Source organism: Meriones unguiculatus, chromosome 4 (assembly GCF_030254825.1).
Source record: "Meriones unguiculatus strain TT.TT164.6M chromosome 4, Bangor_MerUng_6.1, whole genome shotgun sequence".
Lineage (NCBI taxonomy): Eukaryota > Metazoa > Chordata > Mammalia > Rodentia > Muridae > Meriones > Meriones unguiculatus.
In genome coordinates this window covers 76,545,334-76,557,992 of record NC_083352.1, presented here as the reverse complement: position 1 = coordinate 76,557,992, position 12,659 = coordinate 76,545,334, and the positions used below count along the sequence as shown (strand labels likewise).

Genomic DNA, 12,659 nt, shown 5'->3' with positions numbered 1-12,659 from the left:
CTGAGGGTGACATCTACGGTGGAAGGTAACAGTTTTGCTCTATGTGGGGCCCTTTGTAGGTCTAGTGTAGGAAGGGAAAGGCAGCACACAGTCCAGCACAGAATGTGAGGGCTGGCAGGCATGGGCTCAGTGTCGGGCTCTGGGGAATGGGGTCACAGCTGTACCAGAAGCAGTTGTGTGCTCCTTTGGAATGACATTGCACATACTTCCAGGCTACTCCTACAGCAAAAACAGTGTCTTCCAACAAAACCTTCCTGTCCTGAAGGTGGGGGGAGGCCAGCAATTCCATATTTCTTTCTGTAGTTACAGATACAGCCACGGGGAAGCAGCAGAGTTTGTGGACTTCTCCACCCACGCCTGGCAGCTCAGGGCAACGAAAACGCAAGATTCAGTTGCTGCCCTCCCGGCGAGGGGACCAGCTGACCCTGGTATGTCTAGTCCTTCCCTTTCAGCTCTTAGTCTCAGAGGCTCTGGGAGCAGGTTTGTCCAGCTTCTGGAGGTCAGTCTGACCTACCTCTGTTGTCTTGGGCAGCCTCCACCTCCTGAGCTTGGTTATCCTATCACTGCTGAAGACCTGGACATGGAGAGGAAAGCCTCCCTGCAGTGGTTTAACACCGTTTTGGAGGACAAGACTGGTAAGGATTCACAGTGCTGCACGCTCCAGGGGACAGACACTCCGAAAGGGCTACACACCTTTGTATCTTTTGGACTTTTTCCCTTGGAAGGGAAGTTGTAGAATACTTGATTTTCCATTCAGTTTCCAGTCACATTATGCAAGGCTGTTTCAGCCTCCCGAGTGCTGGATTACAGATGTGCACTACCACAACCAGATCTTGGATTTTTTTTTTCTCCTGATTTCACCAGGAGTCTTACTACCAAGTAGCTGTCACCAATACTTTTCCATGGGATGTGGAATCTTTGTTTTATTTGTGAAAGTAGTGTTACTGTCTAACTCAGGTAGTTTCATGTTCATGGTCCTCCTGTATGCATTCCTGTGCTGGAGCACAGGCCATGTGCCACCCGCAACCCCCAGCTTCCCTTGTTTGTTCTTCTCTGAGAAACCTGCTTGGGTCTTCTGAGGTGTGTCAACCGGTGAGGTTAGGGAAGCATTTTTGGACAAGCATTTTGGGCTCTGAGCTTCCTGTACCTTTGCTGTGGAAGGAAGTCCTATGTAAAAAGCTGTCTCTCCTCCCCAGGTGATGCCTCCACCTCGGCCACTGACACCCCACCTGCCGCCAATCCTCCCTTCACTTTTAACCTGCTAACTGCGGGGCCTGCTGCCTCCCTGGCCTCCCTCCCCGCTCCCAGCTCAGACCCACTGTTGGAGAGCTTGAAGAAGATGCAGGACTCTCCAGCCCCACCATCCTCAGGTAAGCAGGGCAGTCTGCCCTGGGATGACGGGCTTTTGACTTGAAGGGAGTGTGAGCCAGTCAGTTCTGGGCTTCAGAATGTCCTGGTCTGGAAACACAGGAAGGCAGGCTGTCATACTGAGAGCATGCTTCAAAGCCAGCTGCCCTAGCTGCTCTGAGGCTTTGTCATCGATAAAATGAGAATGATGTCTTCCTTGGGAGGTATCTGCAATATGACAAGATCCATCCCGTAAGGTGTGGTAGCTTTCTAGACCTCAAGCCTAGAATAACTGAAATCCATTCCTCGGTAAGGCTGGTGAACCTCAGGCCTTCATGCTCCTGCACATGGATACAACCTATGAAGCTGCACTATGGTGATGCAGCTCTCAGGGCTCAGGCAAAGACTGCTTTGCTGGGTTGGTAAATATGATAGGACTTTATTGGATGGGTTGGCACATGTGCGTAAGTAAAAGCAGACGTCAGCCCAGTTAGACTCCCCCAGCTTTTCCCGTCTGTCTTTCCTGGAATCTGTGGGAGTTAAAACTTCTTGAGCCCCTGGTACAGTGGTCGTGCTGGAAGATGCAAGCATGCTGAGTGCCACCTTCAAACATCCTCAGGCCTCACCTCACTTCCTTTTCTTTGCAGAACTTGCTGAGTCAGCAATAACTGCAGCCCCTTCACCTCCGAAGACACCTGGCCTCCTGGACCCTCTAGTCTCACCATTGACAGGGGCCCTGACCGGCACCTCCTCAGACTCCAAACCTACAGCTGCCTTCCTGGGGCTGGCCCCTGCTTCATCTGCAACACCACTCGCTGATACCAAGTCCCCTGGAGTCCCCCAGGCTGAGCAGCCTGTCAGCACCCCAGCTTCCTCAGCTCTCTCCTCCCCCGCAAAGCCTAGCATGCTGTTTGGGATGCTAAGTCCACCTGCCAGTTCTTCCTCCCTTGCTACTCCTGGCCCAGCTTGTGCTTCTCCCATGTTTAAGCCCATTTTTCCCGCTACACCTAAAAGTGAGAGTGATAGTCCCTTGCCAGCTAGCTCCTCAGCTACCACAATTTCCTCCAACACCACCCTCCCCACGACAGCTAGCACCACTGCTCCCACATTCAAGCCCATTTTTAACTGCTTGGAGTCAGTTACACCCATGCCCCTATCAGCTCCCTTCTCCCTGAAGCAGACAACTGCTCCAGCCACTGCTCCAGCCACATCAGCCCCTCTCTTCACTGGCCTGGGCACTGCCACCTCCACGGTGGCCTCTGGCACCACAGCCTCTGCCCCAAAGCCTGTGTTTGGCTTTGGATTGAACACTATGGCTAGCACTGCCAGTGGTACCATCACTTCCACCTCCCAGTCACTTATGTTCGGGGGAGTGCCCCCTGTCACTGCTGCCAGCTCCTCCCCAGCCCTGGCCTCCATCTTCCAGTTTGGCAAGCCTGCCCCAGCATCATCTGTAGCAGGCACCTCCTTTAGCCAGTCCCTTGCCAGCTCTGTCCAGACAGCGGCCAGCAACAGTAGTGGCACTGGCTTCAGTGGCTTTGGCAGCACCGTCACCACTTCCACTTCGGCCCCTGCGACCACCAGCCAGCCCACGCTGACCTTCAGCAACACTGTTACTCCCACCTTCAACATTCCCTTTAGCTCCAGTGCCAAGCCTGCGCTCCCAGCCTACCCTGGAGCCAACCCACAGCCCACATTTGGAGCTACTGAGGGGACCACCAAGCCAGTGCTTGCCCCAAGTTTTGGCAGTTCTTTCACTTTTGGCAATTCTGTAGCCTCAGCCCCATCAGCAACTCCGGCACCAGCCACCTTTGGCAGTGCTGCACCACCGGCCTTTGGTGGGTTGAAAGCCACAGCCTCCACCTTTGGTACCCCTGCCAGCTCGCAGCCAGCTTTTGGTAGCACTACATCAGTGTTTTCCTTTGGTTCAGCCACCACTTCGGGCTTTGGTGCCACCACTCAGACAACCAACAGTGGGAGCAGCAGCTCTTTATTTGGCAGCTCTACTCCATCCCCATTCACATTCAGTGGCTCAGCAGCTCCTGCGGGCACTGGAGGCTTTGGGCTCGGTGCTACCCCAGGCACCAGCTCCACCTCTGGGACTTTCAGCTTTGGATCTGGACAGAGTGGGACCACGGGCACCACCACCTCCTTTGGTGGGAGCCTGAGTCAGAACACCCTGGGCACACCCAGCCAGAGCTCACCTTTCGCCTTCAGTATAGGCAGCACGCCTGAAAGCAAATCTGTCTTTGGAGGTAAGATTAGCAACATGGTAAGGGTTCATGCTATACTTTGTTATAGGCCAGCTGATTCAAGCAAGTTCATGATTAAAAAAGGTTTTTGAAGGGCTAGAGAAAGGGCTCAGTGGGTGAAAGAGAACTCAAATTCAGTTCTAGCACCCACATCAAGTCAGCTGCCCATAGCTGCAGCCTCAAGGTATCTGTTGCCCCCTGGCCTCCACAGGCATTGCACTGCACACACACACACATATACACAAACTTTGTAAAAAAGCTTAAAAGTGTATGTGTATGGGTCTTGCTTGCATGTATGTCTATATACCACATGTGTGCTAATGCCCATAGCAGCTACAAGAGGGTGTTATGTCTCCTGGGACCTGCAAGTCACCTTGTGGGTGTTGGGAATTGAACTTAGGTTCTCTGGAACTACTGAGCTATCTCTGCAGCCTCACTTAAACAAAAATCATAAGCCTTTGAGGAAGTAAGGACTAGAAGGAAAGAATGTGTTTGATACGGTTTCTTACTGTAACCCAGGCTGCCTCAAATTCAAGATCTTCATATTTCAGCCCCCCAAATGCTGCAGTGATAGGCATCCATCTGCTGCAGGGGAGGGTGGTATCCGGGCATAGCAGCAGGAGCGGGAACGGTGGGTTCGCGAGCAGAGGACGGGCAAGATGACTTGATGCTTGCATATGAGGATCTGAGTTCAGTCCCCCGTCCTCAAGAGTTTGCTGTGGCAGTGTGTACCAGTAATGTCAGTGCTGGATGTGTGGAGGTCAGTGGGTCCCATGGACTCACTGGTCAGTCTGTCCAAAGTAACCAGCTCCAGGCCCTTGAGAGTCCTTTGTGGGGAAAAAACAAAGGAATGATTGACAGGTGACACTGCAAAGGACTGTTCCTAAGAGCCTGGACTTCTGAACCTCAGGAGTTGGGCTGAGTGTGGTGGTGCGTGTCTGTCATCCCAGCACTTAGGCTTGGGTAGGAGGTTGGAGAGTTCCAAGTCTGCCTGGGCTACCTAGCAGAAGAGCCCGTCTCAAAAAAAGCAGAACAAAATGGGTGTTGTTTAAGTAGGAGGGGAGAGAAGGAGTCTGGAAGCATGACAGAGCAAGGCAGCCCTGAGATAACTGCACACAAGCTGAGGGCCATTCCCATAGGGCATCCTGGGAAGATTAGGGACCCTGCAGCAGGAGAGGGAAGGGGTAGGGCTGGGTTAACCTGACAGCCCCATGTTATACAATGGAGGGGTGGCAGAGGCCAGTTTCATCAGCACTGGGTACTGGGTGATAGGCCTGATACCAGTCCAGTCTCTGCAACTTTTCTGTCTCTCCCCCCTAGGCACATCCACACCCACTTTTGGGCAGAGTGCCCCTGCTCCTGGAGTAGGCACTGCAGGCAACAGCCTCTCATTTGGGGCCTCTTCAACACCTGCCCCAGGCTTTGTTGGAGTCGTACCTTTTGGTAAGCAGCCAGTCTGTTGCCAGCATGACACCTCTGTCCCTTGGATGAGGAGTGCTCATTCAAGAATAGCAGGTTACTGGCCCTCAGGGTCCAGGGGAGGACAGCAGAATTGAGTCGTCTCAGGAAACTCAAGTGTTTGGGAAGCCAAGTGCTGGTTTTCTATGTTTTTTTTCTTGTTTGTTTGGTTTTTTTTTAAGACATTTGTTTTTATGTGCATTGGTGTTTTTCTGCATGTTTATCTGTGTAAGGGTGTCAGATCCTCTGGTACTGGAGTTGTAGTTTTGAACTGCTATGTTGATGCTGGGTTGGGTCTTCTGGAACAGGCCACCTCTGTAGCCAAGAACTGTGAGGGTTGCCAACAGCCTCAGAAGCCCTAGTGGAAAACCTAGGCTTCTGCTGTTGACTTGACTTCCTAGAGCAAGGCACCAGCACATTTTCTGGGGTGGCAGCTGCCCTGATACTGTCTTGTCAACTCTTTCTAGGATCAGCAGCTCCTTCATTTTCCATTGGCGCTGGATCCAAGACCCCAGGGGCTCGACAGAGACTGCAGGCCCGAAGGCAGCACACGCGCAAGAAGTAGCCTGCCTCTTGTCTCCACTCCCCTAGCCCTTGCCCGAAACTGGACCTCAGCACCTGCTAGGAAGAGCCTCTGACCCTTCAAATTCCATAGCGAACCCAGCCATCACCAGGGCAGAAATGGCAGCCTGGCCCTTTCTGTTGTAGAGGAAGTGGGTGCCCCAGGAGGGGCAGAAGCCCGACACTGTACTTGAACAGTCACACTGGTGAGGCTGAAGAACTGAAGAAACAGCTGTACATATCGTCCTGCTGCCCCAGCGCTTGTTTAGTGTAACCTAGGCGGCCTTCCCCTTGCCTTGAGCGCCATCTCTGCTGGAGAGTGCCTGGCACCCACTTGGATCCCTAGTATACATTGGATGGGATTGGGGGAAACAGAATGTCCCTACGCTTTGCTTGGCCATAAGAAGTGGTTCTCTTCCTCTGGTTCTTTCAGTCTCTCCCTATTTCTTGCTGCTTTGTCCTTCACCAGTCCTCTGAGAGATTCATTTCTTTTAAATGGCAGTGAATCTTGCTTTGCCTTGGAGACCCCAGTGTGCCCTGCTCCGCCTCTTCTGCCAAGTCCATTTCATCTCCAGCCCTCTGCCAGTCCAGCCTCTAAAAGGTTGGTGGCTCAAGACTGTTAGCCTGGTAGGGCCAGGGGAGAAGTTTGCTCCAGGAAGTCATGGAGCAAGCAGACCACTCACCACCGCTTCTAGCTGCCTCTTCACCTGCCCACACCCCATTGTCCACTTTGCCTCCTTGGGATTGTATTTTCCAAGCCTTGTACCTTGTTTGTCTGATGGTAATGTGTGTTGCTCCTTGAATCGAGTTTGGAGGAAGACTTGAATTGTGTGTGGCGGCATGTTGATAATGCCGGACTTAATGTCGCCCGGGCCCTCCTGGGCCCAGCTAATTGAGTGCTGAAAGTGGCACCGCGTGACAGGCACCGTGCTGACCCCTGAAGTCTCAATAGTGTTTTGACTTAAGGGCTGGCAGCCCAGGGGACGAGCCTATTAGGAGCAAAGACTTTCCTCTGTTGGTCCTCCCCGACATATCCCACTCCAGGCAAGGGCGTCTTCAGCCCGTGTTTGGAGTTCTAGATTAATGGCCACACTTAAGGGTCCGTAGTTGTATCTGTCTCTTTCCTTCCAAAACCATGCCCTTAGGCCCCAGAGCCTGGCTGCCATGTCCATCCTTTTTGGGAGAAGTATGAATGCGTGTGTCTAAATTAAAAAAAAAAATATTTAAACATTTTTTTAACAAAATAAAAATTTATTTTTATATTTAAGCTAAATTGCCTTTTAAATTCCTTCAAGCTTGGTTCACTGAGGTGGTTAAGTATAAATGCTATTGAATAGTAGGAATTAGGTGTAGTTATGCCTGTGTGAAGGAGGGGCTCATGACTCCCCCGCAGCTCTCCTGACGGGGCAGAGCTCCTCCTTCTGGAATGTCGTATAAACAATGTGATGTAGCTGTAACTACCCCTTCCCTTTGTGACTGGGTTGAATGTTTTGTGGCAGCGTTAGACTTGGGGTTGTGTGGAGCTGGGAAAGAGCTGAACCTCAAGTCCCAAATGCCTGTGAGGATAGGGATGGGTGGGGGTCTGCACAGGAAGCCTCTGCCTATGCCTCAGGTAAGGAAGGGGCCTCCCTGAAATTCAGTCTGAGCGAATTACCTCAGCTCCACAGCAGGCCTGTATCCAGGGCTCCTGAAGAGGCGTCCTGGCATAGCCTTGGTGTGTGAGCACATTCGTCCGTGCTCACGCTGGACAGGGACAGGGAGGCTGGGGCTTCCCACCACAGACTGAGTTCCTGTGAGTGTAGCTGAGATTTTTAGTATGAATTTGAGATTGTTCTTGCTTATGTCATTAAAAATAAAACTGTGATCTGTCATAGATCTGAGTCTGCTCTTTATTTGTGACACAAAGAACTCTTGACTGGCAGAACTGTGTCCAGGAGAGACCCACAGTGCTAGGACATCATCTCCCTTTCCCAGAGGGGCAGGGTTTCCACGTTTTGTTGGCTGGAGGGCTCACAGTACTATGTGCCTGACTGTGTGCTGGCACCAGCTGCTGCTTTGCATCTTCTCTTTCTCTTTGGTGCTTGGCTGAGAGGTTCTGGGGCTGCTGCTTTGGCCTGTGGGGCTGGGCTGTAAGAAAAGGCCAGAGGTTAGCAGGTGTGAAGCGCTACTTTAATTCAGGAGGCAGAGGCAGATCTCTTGAGAAGAGTTTGAGGCCAACCTGGTCTACCTACATAGTTCTAAGCTGACGAGGCTCACATAGACTGCCTCAACAAAAATGAGCACAGCTTCTCACTCACCTTGGCACCACATCTCCCCGTTCAAACACAGCAATGAAGAAGCCACCAGTGAGCGTGGTCTCGGGGGAAGCCCGGAGGCAGTGTTCTGACCCTGGAAAGGTACTCAGACCTCGGTGAGGCCAGTCTGGTAGGACAGGAGCCAATCTGTAAAGAAGGAAAGGACTTAGACCCTGGTGAGGAGCAGCCTGTGACCTCTCAGATCCTAGGGACACCGTTACCTGAAGGTCCCCAGGTTCTGCTGTAGAGCCTCTTGGACCACGTCTTCGTTCTCTTCTTGGGAAAGGGAACATGTGGAGTAGACTAGGCGTTGCAGAGAGGGGAAGGTGAGTGCGTGGCACAGAGCCCGCAGCTGGAACCCTGCCAAGGCCTGCAGGCGCTCCTTGCTAGGTGTGGCCCCTCCCTGTTCCTCCAGCTGCCGGCTCAGCATACCTATGGAGAAGGAGCTGCAGTTATGAAGCCATTTCCCAATAGAATCCCCATTTTATAGATGAGAGCATTAGCCTGTAGTCACAGGTAATATCAACACTAAATGGTAGCCTTCAGCATCCAAGTTACTGTGGGACTATGACCACAGCTACCCTGTCCCCATCTCACCAGAACCACTACAGGAAGGATCCAGCAAGATGTACTGGACCTGGCTGTAACGCTGGTCAGAGGGAGAGACTGTCAGGAAGTCCTTCTCTGCTATCTCGCAGCAAGAGACTCCAGCCCGAGCCAACAAGGTAGCCATGGCTGCCAGCCGCTTAGCATCCTGGTCGAAAGCAAAGATCTTCCTGGGGAAAAGAGCAGAGGCAGAATGAACTGAGAAATTCTTTTAAATTAAGACTTCTAAGTGTCTGTGTGCCACACGAATGCAGGTGCCTGTGGGGGCCAGAAAAGGATGTTGGAACCCAAGGCGCTAGAGTTAACAGATGTTGTGAGCCACCTGACACGGGTGCCGAGTACTGAACTCAGGTCCTCTGGAAGAGCAGCAAGTGCTCACTGAGCCATTTTGCCAGCTTCTGAACTGAAAATTTATGGGGCACGGAGGCCCACAGATACCATCAAACCGTAATGTAGGCTAAATCAGCACACAGGTCTGGGGATGTGGCTCAGTAATAGAGGGCTTACCTAGAATCCCCCAGGGAGGGGCTGGGAGATGGCTCAGTGGTAGAGCACCTGCCTAGAATCTCCCAGTGAGGGGCTGGGGTGTGGCTCAGTGGTAGAGCCCCTGCCTAGAATTCCCCAGTGAGGGGCTGTAGATCAGTGTAGAGCACCTGCCTAGAATTCCCTAGTAAGGGGCTGGGGTGTGGCTCAGTGGTAGAGCACCTGCCTAGAATCTCCCAGTGAGGAGCTGTGGGCATGGCTCTGGTAGAGTGCTCACCTAGTATGTATAAGGCTTTGAGGATTCAATGCCCAGTATACTACCACCCAAAACCAAAAAGTTGGGACACAACTTATTTAAATGGCCTACAGAGGTCCCTGCCACAGACAACCAGCCTGGAAAGAGCCCAAGGGCTGAGGGAATTTTGTAGCCTGGCTTGGGACTATGAGCTGCTTGGGCCGCTCACCTGTATTATTCAGTGAAACTTTTCCCTACAAAGCACAAGATTCAACCTCACCCCCCCTCTGCCTCAAAGCTTACCACCAGCACTCACCCCTGATTCTTCAAAAGGGCTGCAATGTAACTGGTCTTGTTGCCAGGGGCAGCACAGGCATCAATGACATGGGAGCCTGGTGGTGGTGATAGCAGCATGGCTGGGAGACAGCTGGCCTAGCAGAGAAGACAGTAGGCAGCTGGGTGAACACAGAGCCCTGAAGTCACTTTCCCATCCTTCCTCTCCTTCCCCACCTGTCCTCCCTACCTTATCCTGCAGGATGAGATGTCCAGCGTGGTAGAGCGGATGCTCATGCAGATCTGTCTGTGCAGGAAACACAAGAAGCTCAGGCAACAAGGGGTCCAAAAGAAACTGTTGCCCCTTGAGAGTTCGCAAGTCCTCCAGGCTGCAGGGAACACCACTGGTTAGGTTTTGTTTGTTTTCTTTTTGGAGACAGGGTTTCTCTGTGTAGCCTTGGCTGTCCTGGACTCACTTTGGGTTTTTTGGTGTTTTTTTTTAATTCTATTTTTTAGATTTATTACTTATACAGTGTTCTGTCTGCATGTATCCCTGCCCACCAGAAGAAGGCACCAGATCTCATTATAGATGGATATGAGCCACCATATCATTGCTGGGAATTGAACTCAGGACCTCTGGAAAAGCAGTCAGTGTTCTTAACCTCTGAGCCCTCTCTCCAGCCCCCGGACTCACTTTGTGGACCAGGCTGGCCTCGAACTTATAGAGGTCACCTGTCTCTGCCTCCCAAGTGCTAAGACTAAAGGCTTGCGCTACAACTACCCAGCTTATGGGGTCTTGGCTTACAGCTAAAGAGGCTATGATCAGACAGGACACTGAAAAGATGGGAGACAGCAATTGAGCTAGAGAACAAATAGTCACCAGAACTGCAGGAATACTAGGGTTTAGAGTAAAAAACAGGTCCCAGAAGATGAAAAAAAAAAAAAAAAATGCTGGAGGGGCTGGAGGGGCTCGAGACATGGCTCAGCAGTCAGGAATACACTGCTCTTGCAGAGGACCTAAGTTCGGTTTTCTAGCACCATGTCCAGCAGCTCACCTGCTTGTAACTCCAGCTCCAAGAGGGTCTAATGCCCTCTTCAGGAACATGTACACACTCACACATAGACATATATACTTATGCATCATTTAAAACAACATCTTTTTGGAAGGAAAATGTTGTTGGAAAAGTAGGAAGAACATCTAGAGAAAGCAGTCACTAGTTTCCAGTCTCTCTCCATGAACTCCAACTGCCCTAAGACTCTGGACATAGGGGAAAATGAAGGCACCCAGACAGGATGCTCAGCTCTCACCTGGAAGCCCGGCCCTGGTAGGAGAAACCTTGTCTCTTGAAATAATCGATCGCATCCTCAGGGCAGGTCTTGAGCGTGTTCACACGCACGAACCGAGGCACCTGGCAGGCTAAAAGCCACAGCAGTGGGTGGGTAGGAAGGCAAGCTCCTCCTGAGGGCCATCATCCTCCTACCAACCTCCAGTTTACCTTGGCCAGGTCTGGATTTCTCTTCCAACAGGTCCTCATTTCGGCTCACACCTCGATGAACCTTGAGCCTGGCCAACTCGGCCTTGAGCCTTGCCTGATGGCGGCCCAGCAGGGCCTTCCATCGGCCTCCACCCCCTCGGAAACCCTTCCCTAGCAGCAATTCATACACTAACACCTGAACAGAGAACAAACAAACAAAAACCAATATTAACACCACAGAACCCTCCAGTGGGAGGATTAAGTACCTGTCCTAATGGTCATGTCAAGAGGATTTTCTTGCCCAAGATCACACAAGAAATTAATGGCATGGAATGAGGGTAAATGCCTATAATCCCAGCAAACATCAGATGCAGAAGCAAGAAGACTACATGCTAGCCGGGTGGTGGTAGCACATACCTTTAATCCCAGTACTTGGGAGGCAGAGGCAGGCAGATTTCTGAGTTCAAGGCCAGCCTAAGTGAGTTCCAGGGCAACCTAGACTACACAGAGAAACCCTGTGTCTAAAGAGGAGGAGGCCGTAAGTTGAAGATCAACCTTAGTTACTAATTTAAGACCTTCTGGAACAATTTAGCAGGACTGTCTCAAAAAACATAACAAAGGCTAGGCACATGTAGCTCAGTAGAACCTGCCTAAAATCTCCAAATGAAGGGCTGAGGTGTGGCTCAAAGACTTACCACCGGTATAATTTATCATTGAATAGACTCAGAGCAATAGGGTAGAATGCTTGACTAGTATCCACCAGAAAAGGAATGGGGGTTGTAGCTGGGCAGTAAGCACGAGTCTAGAGTGCCCCAGTGAGGGGCTGGGGGCATGGCTCAGGGATATAACACCTGTCTAGAATCCTCCAATGACGAATTAGTAGCTCAGTGATGGACCTCTTCCCTGGCATGCTGGAGACTCTGGGTTCAATGCTCATCATTACAAAAAGAAAGACAAACAGAAGAGAGCAGATTCGGCACTGAAACGCGTGTCCTGCCTCCCTACCCCCGAGAGCCACCTGTTCAGCAGAGCTCTAGACCCCAACCTTCCTTGCCATCATCACCCTACCCCTCTGTTCTATTCAACCCTTCATGCAATGCCCTGGGTGGAGTCACACCTGTCCCCGCTCAATTCGGATCCCAGGAAAGAGGTGCAAGTCGTACGCACGGGTGCCAGCCTCCGGCCGCCACTCACCTTGGCCAGGTGCGGTCGCAGCTTCTTCTCGGCTCGAAGGAGCCCGGCGCTGGCGATCACCGCGTCCAGGACGGCCGAGTAGCGCTGCGTCTCGCACACCAGCGCGTACAACTGTTTCACGTTCTGGGTGGCAGAGGGGGAGACGCGCTGCACCCAACACCGGCCCTTCCTCTCCGCCCGCCAGGGCCCCGCTCCCCAACCCTCCTTCTCTCCCTTCCTCCCTGCACGCGGCCCACTACCTGGAAGCTGCTGGAATAGACCAGGCTCTTGAGGGAGCCCTGGCGTTGCTCCACGCCGGCCAGCACCGCCGCCGCAGTGGCATACAACCCCATGCTCTCGCAGCCGCAATGTCTTTACGACGCTGTCGCAAAGCTCGGCGTGGCTTTGCGGCCCCTGCCACAGCCAGTGCAGCCGGACTTCCGGAGACCAAAGGCTCGCGCCTTTTTTAGACTCCGGAGAAGGTAGCTGCTTTTCATTCTGA

The 12,659-nt window shown here is 52.2% G+C and overlaps 2 protein-coding genes across 7 annotated transcripts in view; one reads left to right on the top strand and one right to left on the bottom strand.

The window, feature by feature from the left end:
* The window catches only part of LOC110555859 (nuclear envelope pore membrane protein POM 121), a 23,346-nt gene extending 15,855 nt beyond the window's left edge, over positions 1–7,491 (top strand). For 2 of the 3 annotated variants that reach the window (XM_060382196.1, XM_021649329.2), the window contains exons 8-13: positions 304–428; positions 533–635; positions 1,197–1,370; positions 1,995–3,602; positions 4,920–5,042; positions 5,525–7,491. In XM_060382196.1, the coding sequence (XP_060238179.1) occupies positions 304–428; positions 533–635; positions 1,197–1,370; positions 1,995–3,602; positions 4,920–5,042; positions 5,525–5,622 (2,231 nt within the window). In that variant the 3' untranslated portion in view covers positions 5,623–7,491. The remainder of the gene's footprint in view (positions 1–303; positions 429–532; positions 636–1,196; positions 1,371–1,994; positions 3,603–4,919; positions 5,043–5,524) is intronic. The other variant, XM_021649330.2, reaches the window with a different exon arrangement.
* On the bottom strand, positions 7,490–12,557 carry Nsun5 (NOP2/Sun RNA methyltransferase 5). Of its 4 annotated transcripts, none has more exons than XM_021649331.2 (10): positions 12,418–12,557; positions 12,179–12,301; positions 11,006–11,180; positions 10,818–10,926; positions 9,760–9,898; positions 9,553–9,668; positions 8,510–8,688; positions 8,134–8,344; positions 7,916–8,059; positions 7,490–7,745 (listed from the first exon to the last, which is right to left on the bottom strand). In XM_021649331.2, the coding sequence occupies exons 1-10, from the start codon at positions 12,508–12,510 to the stop codon at positions 7,637–7,639; spliced, it is 1,398 nt and encodes a 465-aa protein (XP_021505006.2). In that variant the 5' UTR covers positions 12,511–12,557; the 3' UTR covers positions 7,490–7,636. The 4 variants fall into 4 exon arrangements, with proteins under 4 accessions (XP_021505006.2, XP_021505008.2, XP_060238181.1 ...); XM_021649333.2 differs by having other exon boundaries at positions 7,924–8,059; XM_060382198.1 differs by having other exon boundaries at positions 9,553–9,663; positions 9,760–9,816.
* Between the last annotated feature and the right edge of the window lie 102 nt (positions 12,558–12,659).